Here is a 24,223-nt window from a genome sequence, read left to right as displayed (position 1 = left end):
ACAGTGTTTTTAAAGGTATATTTGAAACATCTTGAGCTTGTAACTGTACAAATGGCTAAACCTAATGGGTAACATTGAAGGCATGATGAGAATTTCATAGCTAATAGTCAGTGGCAGTTACTGAAAGGTGTGTTTCAATAAGCTACCCTGAGCATTAACAATAAATAAGCTGTTAATTTCCATCTTGGATTTTTCATTTACCACATCTCATTATTTATATTTTAAAAAAACAAATCTGCTGAGTAAATTTATACATGAAATACTAAAGGGAGCCATATTACTTCCCCCGTGAATCTAAATGTATATATATTGCAAACATCAAGATATTAGTAAAAAGCAAATTTTAAAGATAGTATTTATATTATAATGTCTATTCTTGTCAACAGGCTAAATGTGCCTACACAAATAGTAAACAATAAAAATAGAAATTGTTTTCAATTGTAAATGAAGGTGCATTTTTCACAGGCAAACCTAAAATGATTAGCTCCAGTAATCACTCTCAATTGCCTTTATTTTGCATTTCGAAGTCAATCATCCTAACAGTATCATTTGACATCTTCAGTGTGTTATTTAATCACATTTTCTAACTTCTAAGGAGTTGTTACTGGTGTGCCACAAGGAGGTTGAAACAACAGAATAAAAAAGTTAGGAAGCTTTTAATGGATTGAGCATACAAACAAATACTAAAGAGGCAGTAAGTTCCTGTGAAAGACAAACACATGTATAGCAACAAAGACAAGCTGTCTGCAAAGTCTGTAGCACAGAAATTGGAATATGCCAGATTAAACGTTGCCTGGAAGTGGGTACATGTTAAGAGGTTTGTTATTGCAGAATCTTGCCTTCCTTCCCATAAAATTTATACCTTATTGAATGCACCATTTGACATAATAATTTGGTAAGAATTCAGTCATTATGTCATTTTGTTATAATCCAGACATTTCATTATTTTGTTTGGTGCTAAGACAGACTTCTAATTTCTTGGGAGGCCATGCTGCTACACCAGTCATGGGAGTACTTGTCCTCATTGCAAATATTAACTACTTCATCTTCAGAGAATTCCTGCAAGGAAGTGAAGTTTGGAGTATTCCAATTTGATAGCTGGGAAACAGAGGCACAGACAAAGATGACATATTGCTTAACTTTCAAGTATGAAGGCTCTAATTTTTCAGGATAATTTGCATTTTTGGCAAATGTATTCAGTGTAGTCAAAGCACTGTTCTGTTGACTTCAGTTTTGCTTATGGGCTGAGATATTAACTAGATATTTATAATATGAGCAACACAATTTTGAAAGTATGTATTCTAAAGGACTTATCCCAAACTACATAGGAACAGCACTTCAGCTTTTGAACAACGATTATGCATTCTTCCCCAGCTATCCTGTGTCTACTATTGCTCATTTCATGTATTTCCATTTTTGCAATAAATGAAATCAAGGATTTACAGGAGACATTGTCAGAAAGGGTGATTTTTCCTTGATTCATCCTTCCAAGGAGGTACACCTTAAAAACAAAACTAAAATCCACAGATGATTGTTTAATTCAAGGCTGGACCATGATATATTCTAATTGTGATATTGAATCATATTGCAAAGGCAACCTTAATTCTGACATTTCCCATCTCTACTTTGCAGTCTTAACATATAACTAAAACAGAGGGTTTTTAAGAAAAAGGAAAGGAGCAAGAAATAGAGTTATCTATTCAGCTTAGGAGTCTTACAACAATTCAGAACTTTTAGATCTACCACAATATGTAACCTTGCAACATGAATGTAACTGTAGGAGCTTATTGTCATTGTAGATAAGCCATTGAAGGGTGACAGGCTTCAGAAATAGTCCAAGAAACAGTTAATAGCAGGCAAGTCATGCCAAGTGTCAGGACTCTTTGTGTTCATTTCCAATATTGGAAGGAGGATTTCCTTTCACCATAAACTCCCTTTTCTCTGTGTCCCCCTTACTATGTATCCCTGTGTCTCTGTCCCTGTTCCTCCTAGTTTTTTTGTCAGTGGCTAATCTCACTCTTTTCCTTGCTCTACATTACATTGTGCTTCTTCTTTCCTAACTTGACACTCTTCTAAACTCAGTTTCATGCCACCCTGATTATTTCTTTAATTAGAAGCTCTTCCTCTCCCAGTGATCCCCAGCCCCCTGGCTCTGTCTGTCCCTTCCTGTTTCCTCCTCCTCTTCTCCAGTCGTTTCAAGAGCTGCACTGACGTTCCCTGTTACCAGCCTTCCCTGTTGCAAACCACATTTCTGTGTGTAGCCTCTGCTTCCCCTGTCTCCCTATCAAGCTGGTGTTCCCTACTGCTTTCAGTACATTTCTGTTACTTCTTGTGTATCTGCCTGGATATCAGGGAGGGAAGCACTGAGAGCATTCTGTTCTTATTTCAATATTTGATATGGCAATTGTTGGCAGGAGTGAGGAGAAAGAATTGCTGGGAAAGAACCGTTTCATTCCTGCAGCACTGGGATAAAGCATGCTCATTACAGTTAAGGTCCTTTAGCTGTAAAACTCTACAAAAGCTTTCCAATGGATTTTGTTTGGAGCAACAAAGACCATATCCTCACAATTATGCAAAATTTCAATTATGTCCTTACATTTGATCTGTAAATTATATTTTTTATACTCTAAGATGCACTATAGAAGAAATATTATATACACATTTATAATACCATCCCATATATAATATATTCCATAATAAATAATATAATATTGTCTCTTGCATTTTTTGGGTTCTGGGAAAAAATATTTACTAGGAAAATATTTATGCCTTTCTTATTCCTCTCAAAAACATATTTGTGTCTCAGTACCAAAGCATGCCTGGGGTAATAGTCTTTTTATCCACAATCATTTTTCAGTTTGCTGTATTGAGCATGCTGTGCAGTTCTATAACTAAGCAAAGGTGGGAAAGCTGCAGTGCTCTGTAGAGAAGTGAAATATTTGAAATACAAAGTGTACTTCAAGCATTTAAGAAAATATTATGTGAGAAAATCATAATGAAAACTATTTTGCCTACTATTTATTATAAATAAATTGATACTTGTCAACTTGAAGTTATATTTAATGTTGCTATTTTTAAGTATTGCTTTTGAGAGTAAGGAATAGGACTAATTTAAACGTAGAAGATAATTGCATTTGTCAATACGAGGGGTATGTTCTGTTCTATTTTTCATCATGTAGCACTCATTAGATTCGCTTTTAGTTCATGTGAAGTCTTTTGTAAAATGGGAGCAATAATAAAAAGAAAATTGAATATGAGACTATAGAAAGAAGCCATATAGGGTATTTTAGGGTTGGGTTTGAATTTTTTAAATGTTGAGTAGATGACAGTTTGCTGGAATATACATAAAATGTTAAGAAGTAATCATAATAAGTAATTCAATTATGGGTCTCAGATATACTTACATATTTTTTAAGAGGTACAAACAGATACTAAGTTATTAGGAACTGGTGTAGACACTAGTTTTAAATGTTTTCTTTGCTTCTGTTTAAAATAATAATAAAGCAGATTATCCTCTTCTCCATACATATTGTAGGTTCACTAGATGCCTATGCCTAGCTCCCAATCCGGTTTCCCAAGACCCCCTCATCCCACACAAAAAGGTACCATAACAAAGATAATGTTTAACTTTTATATGCTGTTTTGTTACCAGACCTCTTACTAAGCACTAGAACAATGACATTAACTGCCGCTTTTACTTTCTTATTTCCACTGATTTTTTCTTCCCTATCTGATTACTTAACATGTATTTGCCTACCTACATTATTATTTTTTCTTTTCCTCTATAAATCCCATATTTCCAATCTCTGTCTCTGAGTAGTTTCCCCCCCAATTCCTGTACATTCATCTTCATTCCATTTAAGCACCCGTCCCTTTACACATTATCTAAAATCATCTAAAAATGTTCTAGTTCTACACTGTCTTCCCCATTGACCATTCTTTTCTTGTGATGTCCCTGTCATGTCTTCCTTTTCCCAAATCACTAACAAATTGTTTTGTGCTTTTGTCCCAAAGCTATCCTGATAAGAACAGGAAGCGTAATCAAATTTTCCCTCTCTCATGTTGCTGTTTTGTTTGTCTTTTCCATTTCTTTACTATTTACTAGCAATTGCCTCAGCTTGTATTTTTTCTACTTTCTTCCAATAATTTCCAACTTCTACATGCCATCCTTCCAGCTGCTTCTGAAATCAGCTCCATCATTTTCTCCTAGATCGTCTCACCTTGCTCATTCCCATGAATTCTCAGGCCTATCTTTTTTTTTTCCTCAAATGTCTGTTTGTGTTGAAGGAGACCCTTTGCATTTGGCCTGCCCTCAAAATTTTCCCATCCTGCTGTTCTTTCAATCAATTTTTTTCCTAACTATGCATACTCCTCCACAACAAATTTTGTTCTCTTTGTCCATCAGTCAAAATTTCATATCTCAGTTCCTTATTCTGCTGCAAATATTGTTTTTCCTTCTAGCACATTATTAGCCTTTCTCCAGTTGTGTCTGTTATCTTTCTCTCCCTGTCCATTAGAAAAATGAACTTATGCTTTCTAAGCCCTTTCCCACCAACTTCTTGCCTTTTTTTAGATCTCCACCTCTTCTGTAGGCTCATATTAACAAATAAGTGTAATGCTAAGTGGCTTCAGACTATGCTTTTCTGATGTAAAAAAAGGACCCACTCAGCTACCACGCACACAAAACCTTCCAGGGCAATCCAACCTTCTCAAGGCAGGACACAGAGATGTTGACAGATTCAGGAATAGAGAAATAAAGCTGCAACAACTCAGGACATTGACCGCATAGTCCCGTATGAGGTTCCTTTTAAGGCATTTGAAGGCTACTGAAGAAGAGTGAGAAAGAAAATGCCATTTAACTTTGCCCGTAGAAAGTGTGTGCATTTTGCTGCCCAAGTACTAGGTGAAAGCTGTCCCACAGCTACCCTCTGCATTAATAAAAATTGCTTAGATACAGCTTCAGTCATTTACCTGGAAACCTAACCTAAATTGTTTTCTACATTGATTTGAAACTTGTTTAATCTATTTTTCAACAAGCAAAATCTTGTGTAATAATCTCGGCAAATGATAGTACTTGATTCTTTCTTGCTATATTTGTGTTTGAAAGATAGCTATCTGAAGGACTTCCACATTGAAAAGGAACTTCTGGTGGTTCTGTGAAGCTTGTGCACACATTCCCATTTGTGATGTATGAACAAATGTGCGTGGAAATATGTGACAATGATTTTTATGAGATCAAAAATTTTATTGGAAAAGGCTATTGTCAAGGCTGTGAAGTCAAACATTCTAAAATTAGGAAATGTTAGAATTAAGGTTGTCTTCCGCACCTTTGTTCAACCATCTTTGTGTATGTGTCATGATATAATCTTTAATTATATGATTAGATACTGCATTTTTCACAGTACCCTGTCTCAGTGCAGGGGACAAGGATGTAGTTGAATAAATGGATGTGTGTCCAATACTTTCTTCATCTTCAGTGCTCAGTGTGTGTTCTCATGCTTTGTGTAATACCTGGTATTAATAATCTGTATATAATACATCCATCATTAGACATCACGCTTTATAGAAGAGCTGTGAATGATTATCTCAATTTCTTTCATATATTAAGTCTTAATTTTGGTATTTCCTAACAGCTGAGTATTTTGCCTCACTAATGTCCTAGGTAACTGTTTCCTAGGGTATTCTTCTTGACAAGTAAACTACAAAGTCAGAAGTTTCACTGTGAGACAACATCTGAAAACCATGTGGAATTAAGTCTTTAGATACACGGTGATAAAGCTAATCAATGAACTGATAAATTGTAATACCTTATGAGCAGTGTGGTCTGAGGAATGATGTTTTGCTATATTTGTTGATATAAATAAGGACAATCTTGGGATACATTTCATGCTCTTGGGCACAGAATCTTCCTTTCATTTTTCTTGCAGCCTGTGTGACTTCTAACAGTGTCTCCATCAAGCTTTCTTATTCTTGGTTCTCCCTCATCTCTGGGCTTTGTATCAGTCCCAATATCAATTTCCAAATTTTAGAATCTCTTTCTTGCTCCTTTTTTTCTCACACCTTTCAATGCGAGTTTCTTTTTATATCCAGTCATAATTCCAGCCTCTAGTTTTGACTTCTTATGCCTAATGTCCTTTTTAATCAAGATCCAGATGGCTCCAGATACTGACTCATAATGTTCTATCTGTATGCCTTATATCCAGTTACTTTTCACGATTTCTCCCTCTAAGAAACCTCAGATGACTTTACTTGAATTTTGTGCCCTATCTGTGCTCTGTCCCCCCTCTTTCCTTCTATTCTCAGCCACTGGGTTCTGTTCTTGTCTATTAATACAAAGCAGTTAGTCCCCCAACTTCAGTCTCAGTTACTGTCAACCAACTGTTTTTTATTATGTATTCCGTTTCACAGTGTCTTCCAGTGCCCTGGTTTCTGTGTATCTGTCTGTGTGTTTAACCAGTCTCAGTCAATCTCCCAGTCACATTTTCTGTCCTTATTTCCAATTCTAATCGCATCAGACTTCTTGTCCTAATTTCTGTAAATCTTGAGTATTTTTATGAGTTCATGTTTGTAGACTTAGAGAAGATTACTGTTGGCTGCTAATCATAGATAAGATACATTTTCCAGTGCAAGACTACTCTCAAATTAGCTAATGATTTTTTAAAAATAGTTTTCAATATCCTCATATGACAGGACATCTATTTCTTTTCTGGGGACATCAGTTCTCTTTGCAGCACATTTAACTAAAATGTCTTTTCTTTGGTCTTTTCTTCATTTATTTTGCTCATGATATTGACTTTGATGACCAGCATCAAGTCCGTTTCCTTTATCCATTATCCTTCTGTAGGCTCCCTTCAATAATTGCATCTCTCTCACTGAGCTTCTATCTCATATGTTTGCATTTCTGTCTGTTCCTTTCCATGTTACCCTTAATCAAAAGCAATTCCATTTGTACCTATAGCTGCCTGAAGATGACCTCATCCATCTGTATAATGCCATGTAAACTGATGGCCATATATTCTCCAAAGTATTAATTGATTAAACCCCAGAAAAACACCTGATTCTTTATACATTTTATACCAAGATTTTTCTTGCCTTTTTTACTCATTAAAACTCTTAGAACTGCTAAATATCTCTCTATATATATCAACTTGTAAATTCTGCATTTTTATTCAATTGACACTTGCTCATAAGTTATTCCGTTTTTATCACTGCTTAGTAAGTACTATGGATTTGTTGTTACTCATTTATTATTTGCATGGGACTTCTATCAGAAAGGTGCTTGTGTTTAGTATAGAGCCAAGATTCTCAAATGGATGTATTGGGTTGTTTGCAGAATGAAAATACATTTTCTTTCACATATGACGTTCCTTCTTCTCTGTCAACCCATTTCAACACTGTTTTTGACTTCCCCTGTACTGTTGTTTTCTCATTTTCCTTCACCTCCATCTCACCTCCCCCCACCAAATACTGCTTCTGAATATCCCAAATATTTTTTAATATGCCACTTCCTTGACCTGCAAGGCAATGTGTGTGTGTATGATCCAGAGCCATGTGGCTGCTGGTTGACCAGGTGGCTGACTAGGAGGTACATGCAATCTGAGGGATCAGTGACAAGCCAGGAGATACGCATTTTCTGCTGGACATCTTGTTGCTGCCTCTTGGCAGCTGGGCAAATCAAACAGTACATGATGCTTCTCAGCAGCTGATGGGCCAAACAAATGGTTTTTCAAGCTGCAAGAGACCCACGGCCCACCTGTTGTGCGGGCCTGCTATAGAGGTTGAACATTTCAGCAGGGAAAAGAAGTCAGGAGCTGGAAACAAAGCTGTCAGAAGCCTGGAAGGCGAAGGGATTTTTTTTTCTAGATATGTTGAATAATTGCCCAAGGAAACATCTGCTACTTAGCTAGGCTGTTTATGGAAACAAACAGATGACTATTCTAGACCCATAGAAATATAAAAAGGTTCTGTGAAGCAGCAATGACAAAACATGGATTGACTTTCTTGGAGATGAGAATTTCTGTGATTTTCAGGCCACTTAGCATGTTATTCCATTAGGCCAAATCTAAAAAACAAAAATCAAAACCAAAGAACCTAATAATTTCCATTTGTCAACAAAAAGTAATTTTTCAGCTTAGCAGTCAACAAACAGTAAGAAGGTCTGCCTATGTGAAATACCGTATCTTGTGATAATGTGACTTTCAGCAATCTGACAGATAGATTTTGGATTTTTCTTTTTACCTGTCTGATTATAAGATTTATTAAGTTTTCCATTCTTAAGGTTTCTAAAGGTCAGTAAGATGACTGGTTTCAGTCTCTACAGTTTTTTGCGGACGTAAGACAAGACTGTCTCTGTAATGTGACTGCTCTCCTTAGGGTTATTCTAGCACCTCTGCTAAGAGTAGTGATTGGAGCTACCAGAAATATGTGGAAAAGACAACAGAATGGAGCAAAGCCATTTTAGTGACCCACTGGGGAATGATTTCTGCTGTTTTGTTATTGATCCTTCTCTGCATGTCAGAATTTGTCAAACAAATTGATGTAGTGGTGAAAACGTATGCACATGCACTGTTCAGCTTTGAAGCTGAAGGGTAGTGTGCTTTCTGCATTCTCTTTTGTCTTTCTTATGCTCAAAAAAAATTTATCTTCAGATCAAGTAGTGGTCTTAAGGGGGAGAAACTGTTAGAAGTTTAGTGTCTAACCCTCCATGACATTTAGTGGAGCTACTTTACTACATCCCCTTGGTTACCCGATTCTATGTTTTTTTTTGTTCAGTCTCCATAAAATATTTGCTGGTTAAATACCGTTCCTATTTGCATTAACACATAACGCTTCATTTTCCTTCTGATTAGTGCCTTAAACTTCAGCTGCTTTTTGACTGCAGTGTGTAACACCTTGTATTAATGTCAGGGTCATGCACTTACTTTTCATGTGTACAGTGCTATGCACTTCAATCAAATTATATACATAATAATAAATAACAACATCAATCTGTGTGCACCACTTTGAATTTCATTACCATTACAGAAGATATATCTCTGAAAATAGGTTCTGTAATTTTTATACATTTTCAAAAGAGCTTGGCTTTCTCTCTGTACACTAATTTAAATATTTTATTTGATTTCTCGTAACAAGAATAAGCCTTACTAGTTCTACCAGCTTAAAAGTTTTAAAGACACTTGTTTTACTGATTATTTGGCTTGGCAGACTATCCAATATAGTTCAGCTTTTAAACCTGGATTCTATAGTAGACATTTATAATATCTCTTGCTACTTTGTCTATCTTCTACTCTTGAAATTGGAATACTCAATGAGGAAGCAGATGTTAAAGATTTATTTTGCTTCATATTTCGTTGACCATGGATAAAGACTGAACTTGTCTTACAATGCATGGAAACCAAATAGCAATAAGTACGTTCCCTGTCCCCCTGCCCAGGAGTCAGCACTTTGGCAGGTTTTCAACCCAAGCTAATCAATTAAAGACAACATTGATTAACTTAAACAGAAGGTGGTATTGATTGCAGGCAGTAACCTATAAATAGACAATTGTTTCATTGTGTTCATAGGTCATTGTTAGCTACACCTTTAAGCTTCAAGGTACATAATCCTGTTATCTACCACCCAAAAAGCAAAGAAAGGGCAGAGAGTTAATATACAGTTATAGTTACATATATGTTGCAACATACTCTTACAGAGCCCTCTCATTCAACACTTATACTCTTACACAAATTGTTCACATTTTATCTGAAAGTGCTATCTATTGCAATTTACGTCTCATTTTATAGCTGTATATATATATGAAGCTGCTGGAAATCGAATATGTTGCTGACTTTTCTACTGAGAAAAATGATTAATCAATCAGACTTCCTTCCAACATGGTACTTTAGTTCACTTTTAAAGGAGCTATGTGTAAAATTAATGACTAAGCATGAACAGAGTCAAGTGGGAAAATTCAGGACAATAAGAATATTAAAAAAACCCACATTGCACTCCAAAGAAGCTATTAAGACTTTATATAGAATTGTTTCAACTTTCATTTTTATTCACTGCACATGTTCATATTATTCAAAGAGGGAAGGATGGATGGATGGATGCATTCTTACCGAATAGACTTCTTGCTACCTGGGAAGGATGGGCACTGCAAGCCACCATCCTACATATTTTTTTCCCAAAAGTACTCTCTTCCCTTCATCTTCTCCCTCAGAAGATAGCTGAAACCTGAACAGGCAGGTAAAACACACATTTCTAGCGTAGTCCCTCGTAGGCTAAAAAGCAAATAATGTTTTCCCTTCCAGAGAAAGAACCAAAAAACTTGATTTTTTTTTAAACCAGGATGAAAAATTGATTAAAAAACATCATTTCAGTGAAATGGTGCTTCTGTAGCCTGTCATGAAAAAGACATAAATAAAGTGTATTTCTGGTTCATTCACAGCTGAACTATAATCCTGAGCATCCTTAGGTTGGTTGAGGTGCTAGATCCACTGGCTGTAAGCTGCTTATCAGTGTTTGCCTCTACAGTGTGTAGAGAGCTGTCCCTTTTTTTCTTTCTTTTTTTTTCCCCTCAACCGCATTTACTACGTCTTAGGGAAGTGCTGGAAAGTGGCATCATGTCATGTTAAGATGTGTCATAAAGAAGACTGTTTCTTGGCATTTTTAAACTTTATCTATAAAGATTAAAACATTCCCAATGTTTGTTTATCATACCCATGTAAAGGAATTTTGTCTGTCAATATTAGTGTTGCATTCCTCTATTAAATTATAAAGACATCACCATCAACAGATGTCAAAATATTTAATGGTTTGAGGTTTTTCTAATAGATGCACTTCACTTGTGACTGTGTGAAGGATTAGGGAGACAACTCTTACACCAAAATAACAGTAATAATGTTCAGTTCTGCTAAAATTACTGTGCTTTGAAGAACTACTAATGGGAACTAGTGGCCAGTAAGTTTAGCACTCATAGGAGGAAATTTATTAGACAGGGAGATCCATGTCTCCTTCCTGAAAGGTGTTACAGCTTGGGTAAGTAAAAAGAAGCATCAAATCCAGATTAGATTTCAAATCTTGAATTTCAAGTTCAATCAGACTTCAACCATTAAATATGAACTGTGGCCATCCTGTTCAGTGGCCCTTTTTGACTATCAGCAACCACCTGCATCAACAAAGAGAAAATTTATAAGCAAGCCATTTGAGCTAATCTGCCAAGTAAGGTCGTAATTAATTTCCCATCTCTTCCCTCCATGTCAGAAACTCTTAAACGAGGTTTTTAGAGGGAAGTTAAGATATTCTTATTTTAACATTAATTCTTACACTATTTAAAAAGTGATTTGGGTGTTCACAAGTAAATGAATAGTGCCATTTGAGATGCTCCAGTGCGTCTGAGACATCTACCTGGTGTTATTCATGCCTCCAGAAGACCCAGGCCTTTCTGGAGCAGCAGCTGGAGCTGGGCAGGATATGGAAGGCTGACTCAAATCATACCAGATGTTGAATCAATCCTTTTTTGCTCATTTAGAACACATTTGAATGTATGTACTTGGGTTATTTTAAATGGAAATTTATAGCTTATTATATATATTGAATAAAAGTGTATTTATTGCTATATTAATTCTAAAGGGAAGGCCTATGCCACTCTTCTACCATTTTTATGCACAAACATTCATGAGGTAATTTCTCTAGATCTTGCTCTCCTTTTATCTGTGGACTAGCTTGTATTTTACGTAGCATTTGACTGAGATAGGAAAAAGTAAGATACTGAGAAAAAGTTGTTTTGTTTTGTTTGTGTTTTTTAAATTATTTTTAAAGAAACCCAAGCTCACTGACTTTCAAAAAGATCTCATAATATTTACCATATGTGACTCAATAGCAGCCCTTGGGCCAAATAGAGACATCATCCTGGATATGCCAGCCCAGAACTTTGTTAAGTCTTAGCGTATTCTAGTACTTTCTGTGTTCTTTGAAACATCTTTGACTTCTATCTGTACATTCTATATTAAAATCTTTTCATAGCTGACTCTTTTTTTTTAAGTTAGAACAAATAATTCAGTTTTGCCATGAAGCTTCCAAGAGTAATCATATAAAGAAATAGCTAAAGAACTAAAGTTGGTATTTTGCAGACATTCAACAGAATTTATTTATTAAGACTGTGTAATTATTTTCAATTGTCAGTGTAAATATGTATATCAAAACAGAAAACAAAATCAGGCATCAAGCTGAAGGTAAGCGTGTTTGTGCACAATAGGTCTGAGAGGCTGTTTAAGGGCAGATTATTCATAAGAAAGTACTAATTTTTAAATCTACAAAAATTAGCTAGTCCAAAATTAGTTTCTTAAATTGTGGTTATTTATTTTCAGAGGATACTTAATCTATTATAATGTGTTTGCATGGATGTAAGTTTTAGTAAACAGATATTTATTTATTTATTTATTTATTTATGTTACTAATTCCAGTTTGCAGCCTTGTGGTCTGTCTCAGATAAATTGTTTTGAGCTATGCCAGGAATAACTGGAAAGCTAGTAGAAATGCTATCATTGTAATATCTGAACGACTTTGCAATCTTTAATGGATTTAATCTGCACATCAGGAAATACTCCTGAGACGCAGAACAAAGCAATTATCTTTATATGATAGAGGGGCTACGGACCTTGATCATGGATATATTGGAAATCTTTGGTAGATCAGAGACTGAACCTGAATCTTGTAAGAACTAAAATTTTTATTCTGCCCTTCGTGTTTTGCCCTCCCTTTTATATGTTCCGTCATGCTTTCTCATTGAACAGACATATTGAAAACTAGATGGAATTTACCATTTTGAATATTGGTGATAGGATTTATGTACCCAAACTCCATGCTAACAGAATACATGTAGCACATCATCTTGTTCTGCACTTGCTCAAACTGATGGCAAATCTCTGTGAATATCAGGGTAATGACAAAGTGCACCTGGTCTGAGTCTTCTCAAGTCTTTAGACAAAGCTTTGAAAATACAGAAACATACACTGCTTAGCATTATTTGATTAATACTTGATTAGATATGATTACCCCTCATATACTAAGTTGATAATATGTGTTCAGCTTTTGTAAAAAAGACCTGAAATAAACTCTGGATTCTGGTACTGCTGCATAAATATAACCAGTTTGGTTAAAGGACCTTGCATAAAGACATTTAAAAGGTTTGAAGCTACAGTAATAGAGAATGGATTATTTAATTTATGTAGGGTCTGCCAGCTTCCTAACACCAAAGTTCCACTGAATTTTTTTCTTTAGCTTCCTGCTGTACACACATGCTCAATACCTGCTATAATTTTTTACTCATGAAAGTGAAGATACACCAGTATGAGCTTTCTGTGCTTCAGGAACTGAAAGCATGCATGCATTACTACGCACTGTTCCTCCAATGTCTCAGTCAAAAAACGCAAAGATGTAACATTTGATTAAACAAGATCCATCAAGTGCAAATCTGTCCCCAAGTATGCTATGGCAACGACAATATTTTACATGAAAGAGTATTCAATGTGTTTCTAAGAGGTGAACCGATCTCACACCAGCAATGAGGCAATAGTATTCATTAAATCTTCTGGTATGATCATCCCTACTTATGTCCCCTACAGTAGAATGGAAATTACTGTCCCATTCATGATCAGGTAAACAAAAATTATTAAAGAAATATAGCCAAATGATGTAATTTCCCTTAAAACTTTACACAAATACTGTTTGAGGTGATATGATGACTTTGAGATGTTGGTGACTGGGCTGGTAAATTACTTCAATTTATGTGGGAAGTTATATGGGTCCATGAGCCTGTATTCTGATCGCATTACAGATTCAGGTATCATTCCTGATCTCAGGTCTGTCAAGCTCACCTACAAATCTGGACTTCAGACCTGAAAAATTGTAGTGAGTTTGTCTTGTAATCATTGCACGGGGATCTTCTTAACTGTGGAGAACAATAGGGAAAAAAGCTATGAGGATGTTTATTTGAAAGCATCACTCCAGGTTGAAGCATTTTGATGAGAAGTAATGCACAAGGTGAAGGGTAAGGCAAAAATTTTCAAGTACTGTGTTTCTTCTTGTTAAAAGGGGAGAGCTACTGAAGGAATTAAAAAGAGTGACAATTCAAAGAAGCAGACTAGGAAAATATTTTTGCCATACAAATTTGTTTATACAACTGAGACAGAAACTTTAGTATGTAAGATATGAGGAGAAAAATCATTTGAATTTATAGCTAGAAAGAGGGATAGGAAAATAAGGGTCAGGGACTTTTTATGAGAGTAAATTTAGACACTGTTGTAATGAAGAGTCAGAAGTTACAAACAAACAGGATACCTTGATTTTGAAGTTTACTGACAGACAAGATTAAAAGAGTAGTTCATAGTGACTAAGAGAAGTAGTAGTGGGGAAGATGAGGAAGAATCTGAAGAGGTGAATGAATGATTAACAGCTCTATTTTCTCAAACACAGATTGTCAGAATAGCGACACATTCACACAGAGGATCAGAAAAGCAGACTGAGGTTTTATGTCAAACAGAAGGGAACAGACCTGGAGTACAAAGGGCTGTGTCAATTGTCAACTTAGATATGATGACTGAATTTCAGTTTGTAGATTAGACTACTCAGATACGAAGTATGGAGGGAGAGACAATGGGAGGAAGATCGCAGACCTAAGAAATTAAAATGGAAAGTTGAGGAAGAAGACAAAAATGTCAAACTGAGAAAGAACTTAGCCATGTGGAGGGAGAATAAGAAGATCCTAACAAAGGGAGAACAATATTTGAATACCAAAAACCTTTTAGGAAAAGCTAGTCTAGAAAAATCTAGCAGGTAGGGTATGAGGTGCTAGTTCTAACATTTGTTTAGAAAGAAATCTTTAAAGACAGACACATTTAATAAGAGTTTGCAAAAACGAGCTAGCAATGGAATCGATGGTCAAGGAAGAAGATACTTCCCAGCATTTTGCAAGGATTATGGTCGTTCATACATGTATTTGGCTGACTGGTTCTTAGCAAATAACAATTCTTAGCAAATTATATCCACATTTTTAGCAAATTCTATACATGTTTTGAAGAATAAGTAACTATTCAAAGAATATGAAGGTTTCATAGATTTTAACTTTTTCCTCCTATCAGTAATGTCACTAAAGATTCTTTTTATAGTGAATTATTACAGTGTAATAATATTCTAGAAATTTTATTGGTTAATTTTGCTAAACCTCTCTGGCATTTGCACTAAGGATTTTGTTAATTGTAGTAATCAACTGTCAAAAAATGTCAAGGCATGGCCACAATTTCTCTCTCCTTGTTGCATTTAAAGAGAAAAATCTCAGTTTCTGTCAGATGCTATAGATTTGCCATCTAATTGAAGTAAGAAATAAATTAAATCAAGTTCTTGCACTTTAATTTCTGTTTCCAGATAAAAGGTATGTACACAGCAAAACTGTCAAAGGGAGGTGCCTTTAGTTGAAACTTGGTAAGCAGCTGCAGGTGTATCAGCTGCAGGGGGATGGGAAAGTTTAATATTTAAGGGGACCACGTAATCTTCCATTAATTCTGCAACAAGTAAGAAATAATGTAAGTGAGCATATGTTTATAACAGCCTTCTAGCAGCCTGTTTTGTGAAGAGTGCCAGCTATGATTTTCACTGCTTGTAGAAAACCTGTTTTGTATTGGTGTAAATGATCAACTGAAAATCCACCTCTCTATACTTTGTCAAATGCATGTATGTGTATTCACGTTAAGGAAAAAGAAAATTATGTTACTAGATTTGGAAAGGATATCATAAACTCTTTTGCTAAAGCAATCTTTTACTATAGTAGCTTAAGCTGAGAATAAACACATTATACCTTGTGCATTACATATAATAAAATATGATTTAAATGAACAATATTGAAATAAAAGTTTCAATTTAGGAACTTGAGTGTTGTGAAAAATCTAGTCAGTTATATTTATAGGTTCATCTTTTCACAGGAAGAAGCCTAGGGATCCCTTATGCTTTATGCCAGTGCAGTAGGTTTTAGATAACAGGATCAGGTCCATAGTTTGATTTCTTTAAAACCTACAATAAAAAATAAAAATAAATGCCCCCACCATACAAACTACAAAAGTGAAAAAAATGCTGTATCTTGCATTTTCTTACCTCCTGTGGCTAGGGACAGAATGCAGACATGCCACAATAATGTTTTTTATTTCTACTGTTCAAACCATATTAATGAGAACATCATTTTGGAGAACTAATTATTTCTATTTGTCTTGTGTCACACTTTCTAATTCCCCTATATTAGCACAGCCAAAGCAAATTAATTGCTTTTCCAGCAGTTGAACCTTGTCCAAGAATGAGCTCACATTCCCTTCCAGTTTTGCAGTTTCTAGGAGTGCATTGTGTCAAAAATTTCTCTTGATACTAAACATAGCCCAGAGAATATCTTTACAGATTTCTGTTGCTGCTCACTTGATGAAATTTATAAGTTTAAGTGACCCACTAGGAAAGATAAAGTTCTTAGCTGCAAGATTATACATCAAAACAGTTAAAGTGAAATTAAAATTAAATGAATGAATCTCACTGAAGCAAAAAAAGCAGTAATTAATGGTTCCCTTAATTGTCTTCATAAAATATTTGCATGGGTCTAATTTGCATAATTTGCATGTATTAATTAATCTTTCAAAGGAATTTTGTGCTGAGAGAAGCCAAAAAATCTCTTTGTTTTATTTAACATCTAATGAAATATTTATCTTCGTTAATGAACTTCTCATCTTCATTAAAATAAAGATTGCACAAGTTTGTATGTTTTAAATGTTTTTATAATTGAAGTATACAAAAAAAATCTCTTCAGACCTACAGTATCTGAAAAACAAATACATTATTGCACACTCTGTGTCATTTTGACTACAGCAACATTTAAAAGTGGAGAAACCTTATTCACTCTATACCAAAAGTTTTCAAGGGCTTTTAAATTATTTCGATTTTGTCTTAATTAATGATAATTATTTTTTTAAATTTTACAAGTAGGGATGACAATAAACATTTTGGTATTTTTTATTATTGTCAACCTGTGATACATAACAGCTTTTATAGAACAGATATGCATATTAAAAGAGACTAGCATCATAGGTTGGAATTAACATATTGGAGCAGTTTGTACATGATGTGAGATTAGTTTATCCTCTACAAGACTAACAGTTGAAAAAAAAAAACCAGTTTGTGACTTACTACCTGACATTTAATGATTGAACCTGGAGTAAGACTGATGACAGTAACAGTTGCAAAGGACAGTAGTGGCAGAGGACCTAGTTAAATGACAGGTTGCAGTAATCAGCAACTTTGAGACAGTATCCAAAGTAGCTAGACGTCCAGAAAGAGAATACACAGTGCAAAAAAATCAATATTGAAGTTTTGTGCAAAATTTGAATACAGAAGTGCAAGGACATTAAAAGAAATTAAGTACTTTGCAGAGAGCTATTTCTGTAAAAGGAATAAGTATAAGAGGGCGATGATTAGGTGTTTTGGGACAAAGATGAAGACTATTACTTAAAAAGAGGACTACCTAGAATCCCAAGGTAATCTATCATCTACTTAATATTGCTGGAAATAGTGTCTATGGACAAGAAAGAGCAAAGTATGTTTAAAATAAAATAACATCAATATGGAATGTTAACACTGTGCTTAGTAAGACTGGTGAAATGGAGTTCTGTTTTCTTCAAGGATGAGTACAATATTATTGGAATAAGGAAAGTGTACTTGAAATAAGGAAATGATTGGGGATTTAGAATACAAGAAATTATATTTGCACAGTGAAACAGCACGATGGGGTTTTTACTCATTTTCAATATGCCTGCATTTGCTTAAGTCTTTGAACAAGGAGTTTAAAAACACATTAATGGGTTTGCATTCATTTTAGACATGCAGTACCTTAGAAAGCCAGCTCTGCAGAGACCAAAAAGTAGGAGCTCTTTAAGAGTGCTTTAAGATACAGCACTCATTGTATAAAGAATTTAAGAAATGGGATGTTTAAGCTATCAAGATTTTATACAGTCATATATTCTTTACTGCATTACCCTATGATTTGTTCAGCTGATAAGATATAGTGAGGCTTTGCTGATACCAAAATGGCAGTATAGATATTGTTCAGTGTTATGAAGGTGTGGAATAGCTGCTGAGGCAATGTAATTATCTATAAAATACCCAAACAATATCAGTGGGAGGGATATGTTCCACTTCACACATTTGTGGGGTAGATGTCTTTATCTGAGCTGTTTGGCTGGAGTCCTATTAGAGTCAATGAGGAGTGATAGACACATCTCTCTCTTTGAAGAAAATGAATCCTAACTTCCAAGTTTCTTCATTGATTATAAAGAGAGTCTACAAAACCATCTCAAACGCAGCTATCTACAGTGCAGGTGTCTGAAGTTAATGTGATGAATCTCATCTCTTGTGTATTTTCCTTTTCGCTTGCCTCAGAATTCCAACATCACTTGTGACAGTAAACACACTACGAGCAGCTGCATTTCAGTCACTTCTTGTAACTACTGGTGTTGAAAATGAATAATTGTGCATCAGTTCTGGAAAAATATCCAAGCCTGGCAATGCCTTTTCTATTTCATATAATTCTGTACAGTTCTGAAAGTCACATAAAGCGTGACCCTCAAATGTAGAAAGAAGAACTTGAATTCTGCATTAATACTGAAACTATGCAGATTTATTTCAATTGGATGCTACTATGAGATGAAACAAGTCTAAAGAAGCATTCTGAAAATTCTGAAATAAGAACAAAAGCAGACATAAATTGGGAAGTAGAAGAAGAGGTAGATCAAGTATCACAGAACTCTAGAAGGGAAAATAGTATCATATTACTGATACAGTTGCATTATATTACTGTAACTGTATTAGTATACCATTACTGATTCGTAATGTACAACTAGTAATGTACAACCTTTTAAATGTAGTTATGCTTGAAAATAAGACGTAGGCTGGAATTAACGTGATGAAGCATAAAAGTCTTCAATGTTAGACATCTGCAGCTCTGTTTGTCACTCTTGACCCTTGGTGGAGGGAGTGGAAAGAAATGTCTACAGTACAGTTCATCCCATTATGAAGTGGGTGTCTGTATTTCTCCGGTGTCGATGGAAGGAGCATAACTAGTACCCCAGTGTAGACTGCTACAAACAAATTTAGTAAACTCAGTCACATTCCAGAAAAGCTGAATTCAGTTTCTGGTTGTTGTTTGGTTTTTCAAAATTTTATTTTGGTGTTGGCATTGTGTTTGCCATACAATAAATTCATTTCATAGCAGGAATTGTAGTTATAGTCCAATATAGTCTAATTGCAAAGGATTGATGTAGCATGTGTCAAAGTCACAGGAAGTATATGCTAAGGAGTCACTGTCTTTGCTCATTTTACATTTTTCAGCAAAGAATCAAGTGAATAATATCAATTTCACAATTAAGATGGTAGCATTTGTTGGGGTTACTTTTATGCTTTAGGTCTGATATTTTGGTCTTGAATGATGTGGCAAAGGAATAGCTCATTTTGCACACTTCAGTGCATTTTTAACCAATGCCTTAAGTCAAAACCAAATTTTTATGCATAAAGAAAGAAATAATATCTACTGATTTCTTGATGGCAGCATCGAAGCTTTGGTATCTCACTAGGGTGTTGTGAAACTTAATTAATATTTGTAAAGTATTCTGGATCTTGGATGAAAGGCACAGTAGAAGTTCAGTTATGTTATTAACTTCTGCTTTTATATTTTCTTTGGTGGTGGATCAGAGTCCCAGGCATTCAAAAGTGGCAAAGAGAGGTGATGCAAGATACAGCAATTTACAACTATTATCAACTCATCATAGTTAGTTTCAAGTCTTGTGCAAGGGAATAGATGGGAAAATATTTTATGGGTTTTAGCAAACTAATACTTGATAGCCTAAATTTTGTGTAAAGGTAGCTTGCCTGAATTTTCATATGAGAAAATTTAGTAGCCTGACTTACCTCAATTATTCCGTGTTAAATCAAAAGTAGTATATTAATGAGTGACAATTGTGGTGTAGTAGGGAACAGTCCCTGTTTTATAATCCTAAACTAACTGAGGGGTCAGAAATGCTGTTAAAGGGAATGAGAGTTCAGCATTCACTTAAAATATTCAAGAGGCAAGCAAGCAGTTACACTTGAAATGTAAATAAAATTTGGTGAGATTTTAGCAGGCAGGCAGCACTTTGTGCAGTGTTAAGAGTTAAGAAGGGAATCATCTTCCCCAAATATCACTCCAACTTAATCACTCTATTTTGTCAATTGAAGCAATAAAAAAAGGGGAAAAAAAAGGTACACTTACCATCAATAAAGCTATATTAACTATTAGAGGATCTGATGTTTTAATATAAAAGTGGCCAAAGATTTTAGGTTTGCCTTTTTTCTCTTTCGCAGTAAGATAAAAAAAGGCATTTTTGCGTCCTTCAGAAATAGGAAATATTTATAATACTTTATTTTAAGATAAATTTTTAATATGTCTGTAATATTCATGTAAGTTAATCACTGTAAACCAGAAAAGCAAGCAATTACTATGCCAAATCTCTAATTCTAAAAATAGAATTTTAGGAAACCACTGTTTCCTAGCAGTGGTTATTTTTATATTGATATGATTAAGAATAACATAAAACAATTTAGCCTTCGTGTAATTCAAGCATTTGGTTTTCCCATGGATTTGATGTGGAACTTGACCCATCTCTATTGGTATCTCAAGTTCCTATGAAAGAAAAAAAAGTTAGCTAAGAAAAGTAGGTATAAAGGAAGTGAAACTAAAATTAACGCATTTGGAAGGAATACTTAGAGCGCATCATGTTCTATCTAAGCTAAAATTTGCTGTCAGTACAGATCTATATTAAGTATTCTTCCAGTGAACTGCCAGCTGGCTTGTAAAGAGGAAAATCTATTCTATAGAATAGACTGCTAGCTCTAAAAAGAAATCTTTAGCTTTTGCTCATTGTAGGGTCCTGTAACACCTGAAGGACATCCTGGGAGACAGCAGCATATATAATGATAATATGATGTCATGTTGTTTTTCCTAGTTGAGAAACACAAAGTGTATATCAGTAAAGGTAAAAACATTTTTTCTATTATATTCTTGTCAGCCTTATTTTTGAAAAGTGATCCAGCCTCTAATAGCCTAGGAAAAGCAGCAATAGCATAAGTGTGGGGGTTTTTATGGATGTTAGAAAGGATGGATCACAACATGCTACAGCTGGCCTTGGAAACAAAGTGTTACGAAGTCAGGACCAAAAAATTTACAGTGCTTGTTTATGTGCATGAAATTAGAATACAGATTGTTGAAAATATACAATGCTGTATTAGATAATTCAAGTTTTGACTTGTTTATTTTGTCTCTGTGTTGATTCTGCAGATTTTGCCTGTGACAAACTGTCAGTGCAACCCTTGCATTAAAAGACATGTATTTTTCATGATATTGTTTCGTGCTGCAATATGCTGGCTACAACTCCTTTCAAGTAATCAAGCTATATCGAATACAAACATAAAATAAAAAGCAGCAATAATTTGCTCTCATTTTTAGCTTTATATTCCAACTCAAAGGTATACACTCTAAGCCATTGATGAATTGAACATAAAATACTGCAGTTGGATCAGACTCCTTGGCTTCACTGGAAATACTGGAAGCATCATAAAAATGGTATCACTGACTGGAGGATCAGTTCCATTTTCAACCTTGCCATCAAATTTGTTATGACAATCACAGTCACTATTGCTGCAGTTCCTTTGCCATCCGATGCAATCTGGTTCCCAATGCTAAAATATTGAAAGGCTAAAACACTATTAAAACATACAAATATCAGTTCTATTCCAGTTCCAAATGGGCAATAGTTCCAGAGTTTGATCTTAAACATTCAGTGCACAGAAGAATCCTCATTTTATAAAGTTTCCCTGTTGGTTTTTTCATATTCTTGCAAAACCTTTGACTCTCTTAGATTTCCCAGCTAAAATTAACTTTATAGTCAAGTCTATTTTACCAGGCTAGATATTCAGTAAGTATATTCAGGATATACTCAGTTCTTGCCTTTCTTTCTATGCATTAGAGATAGTACTAGATGGGCTTTAAAATCTGCATTTGCAGGCTTTCATATCACAAGTATAATCTTAAAGAGCATTTAAATACATTCATCATCTTAGAAGACTACACCAGAGCTGAGTTCCTACAATAAAGCTGGCTTGTCTTTCTTACTATTATTTAAGGTATATACAAGGAATAATCAGTTGCTTTTCTATGATAAGCGAATCAGTTAATTTTATTTCCATGTTGTGGACTCGATTCTTTGTATTATACTAGTAACCTATTCTGAAATTATTGCAGACTGAGCTCACTTTGAGCATGTGTAACCAGCGTCTTAAACAGTGTTCTGGAGGATGTCCTGCAAGCGACTTCTACTATGTCATTAATGTGTTGCTATTCAGAAGGAACAGTGTAAGGGGAAAGCTGGGGCAGAGGACAGAGTCTGGGGATGGGGGATATGGGAGGAAGAGTAAAAGCAACCAGGAAATAACATTTTTCATTTCTTCTGTCTTGAGAAAATCACACTTTGAGGCAAGAAAATTTTGCACTTCATATATTTTGCACAGGTCATTGCTTCTGACTCCGAGGTAGTCACTTGATCCCAAAGTCACTGGGTAAGACTGCTCTGTGGTTTAATTTCGTTTGCCATTCTCTTTTCTCCTTCTTACTATTTGATGATGGACTGTGGTGTTAAGTTCTCTCTGGAAAAGCATGCTGCTTCCATATGGTCTGGGATTTCTGTAGTGGGGTGCATCCAGGACACAGTCTGTCATGACATGCTGTTTTTTTCTGAGGAATCTCTGTTGGCAAAGACACTAGAGTGGTGCCAAATTTAAACCACCTGGCTCTGAGGGTAATTGAGTTTTTCCTGAGAGGGTAGAATGATCATTTTGAAGTACCCATCTGAAATTATGTTACCACTGAGAGGGAATGGGGAAGGTTGGCTTGTCACTGCAGTACTGAAATGCATCTATGAAGATGTGTTCAAGATGGAAGTTTACAGTCAATTAGGGGAACTGGTATGAATTTTGAATTGAAAAACAACCTACCTGGGCCAGCATTAGCACTTGTCAAATAAGCAGAGTTTCCTTGTAATCTAAAATGCTAGTATTTTTCATTCATTATAGGAATTCCTTTCTACTTCATAGCTAACTACTAGGTTAGACCTCATATGTATCTTTCAGCTTGAAGTCTCCCTCAGATTTAACATGAGCCAATTTTTTTTTTCATTTTTGTAGTTGTGCCTCTCATGCTAAGCTCTGGGAACTTCATTAAGGTTTATTTCTACTTCTGTGTGGCAGCAAGGATTATGTGTGACTTTAGTTCATAGCTCATTTCCTAGGGCATGACTTCTGGTTTCATTTCTTTTGCCTTGAGTCTTGCTCTGGTGCCATTGTCTTCCTTAAACTTGCTTTCACATGAAATACCTAAAAGCAGAAAAGTTATATTACATATGTTTTGACATCCCATGCATCCTTAATAGATTTTCCATAAGCTTGGCGGTGTGCAATATATCTATTTTACAGCCTCATTCCTTCTTGTTCTGCATATGACTATTTCTTCATATTTTACATTGGGCTGTTATTCTGCTTTAGCACACAGATGAGAACAAGGGTGGTTGTGTATTGAAATGTGTTGCTAATATGATATTGATATTAGAAAAAGATTCCACATATTCCAGAATTGATGTGTGCAGGTTAGCATAGCTTTCTTTAAATGGCCTCTGTTTTCCAGTAAACTTTGCAGCATTTCAAATGACATCTCAGTTACATACTCTTGTATTAATTGTGGGGTTTAAATCTAATCTGAAAACAACAAAACACTAGTTTACCTTTCAGTTACTTAGGTAACATCAAATTCAAATTACTTGTTTAGAAAAGAAACATCTTGTACAGAAGGGTGAGGTAGCTTCTTCTGTGAATCAGAAGAGGTGCTCTGCCTAGGAATAGGTATTAGATCTAAGTGTTTTCTTGTGTTTTAAAACTTTAGAAAAACTCGTCTTCATAAATTATTTGTATGCACTGAAACGAATTAGCATCACACTGTCTGATGATGGATAGTACTAACCATGACCACAACTATTCCTAGTAGAAAAATAATGACCCGTGTTACTTTTTGAGACTTGCATAAAAGATCTTTGTTAATTCAGACTTTATTATGTGGTCTGTAGTTTTATACACATGT

The 24,223-nt window shown here is 35.0% G+C and overlaps 1 protein-coding gene across 8 annotated transcripts in view; it reads left to right on the top strand.

Annotated features, from left to right (window-relative positions):
* The window catches only part of DACH1 (dachshund family transcription factor 1), a 357,379-nt gene that overhangs the window by 316,758 nt on the left and 16,398 nt on the right, over positions 1 to 24,223 (top strand). For 3 of the 8 annotated variants that reach the window (XM_027674513.1, XM_027674518.1, XM_027674512.1), the window contains one exon: positions 3,536 to 3,602. The exons of 4 other annotated variants lie outside the window; for them this stretch is intronic. In XM_027674513.1, coding sequence (XP_027530314.1) covers positions 3,536 to 3,558 — 23 coding nt within the window. In that variant the 3' untranslated portion in view covers positions 3,559 to 3,602. Of the gene's footprint in view, positions 1 to 3,535; positions 3,603 to 13,844; positions 13,932 to 24,223 lie in introns of those variants that run through there. One more of the 8 variants, XM_027674514.1, reaches the window with a different exon arrangement.

The sequence above is a fragment of the Neopelma chrysocephalum genome, unplaced genomic scaffold, assembly GCF_003984885.1.
Source record: "Neopelma chrysocephalum unplaced genomic scaffold, ASM398488v2 Primary Assembly neopelma1_25, whole genome shotgun sequence".
Lineage (NCBI taxonomy): Eukaryota > Metazoa > Chordata > Aves > Passeriformes > Pipridae > Neopelma > Neopelma chrysocephalum.
The sequence above is the reverse complement of the archived record's forward strand: the minus strand, read 5'-3'. Positions and strand labels throughout refer to the sequence as shown.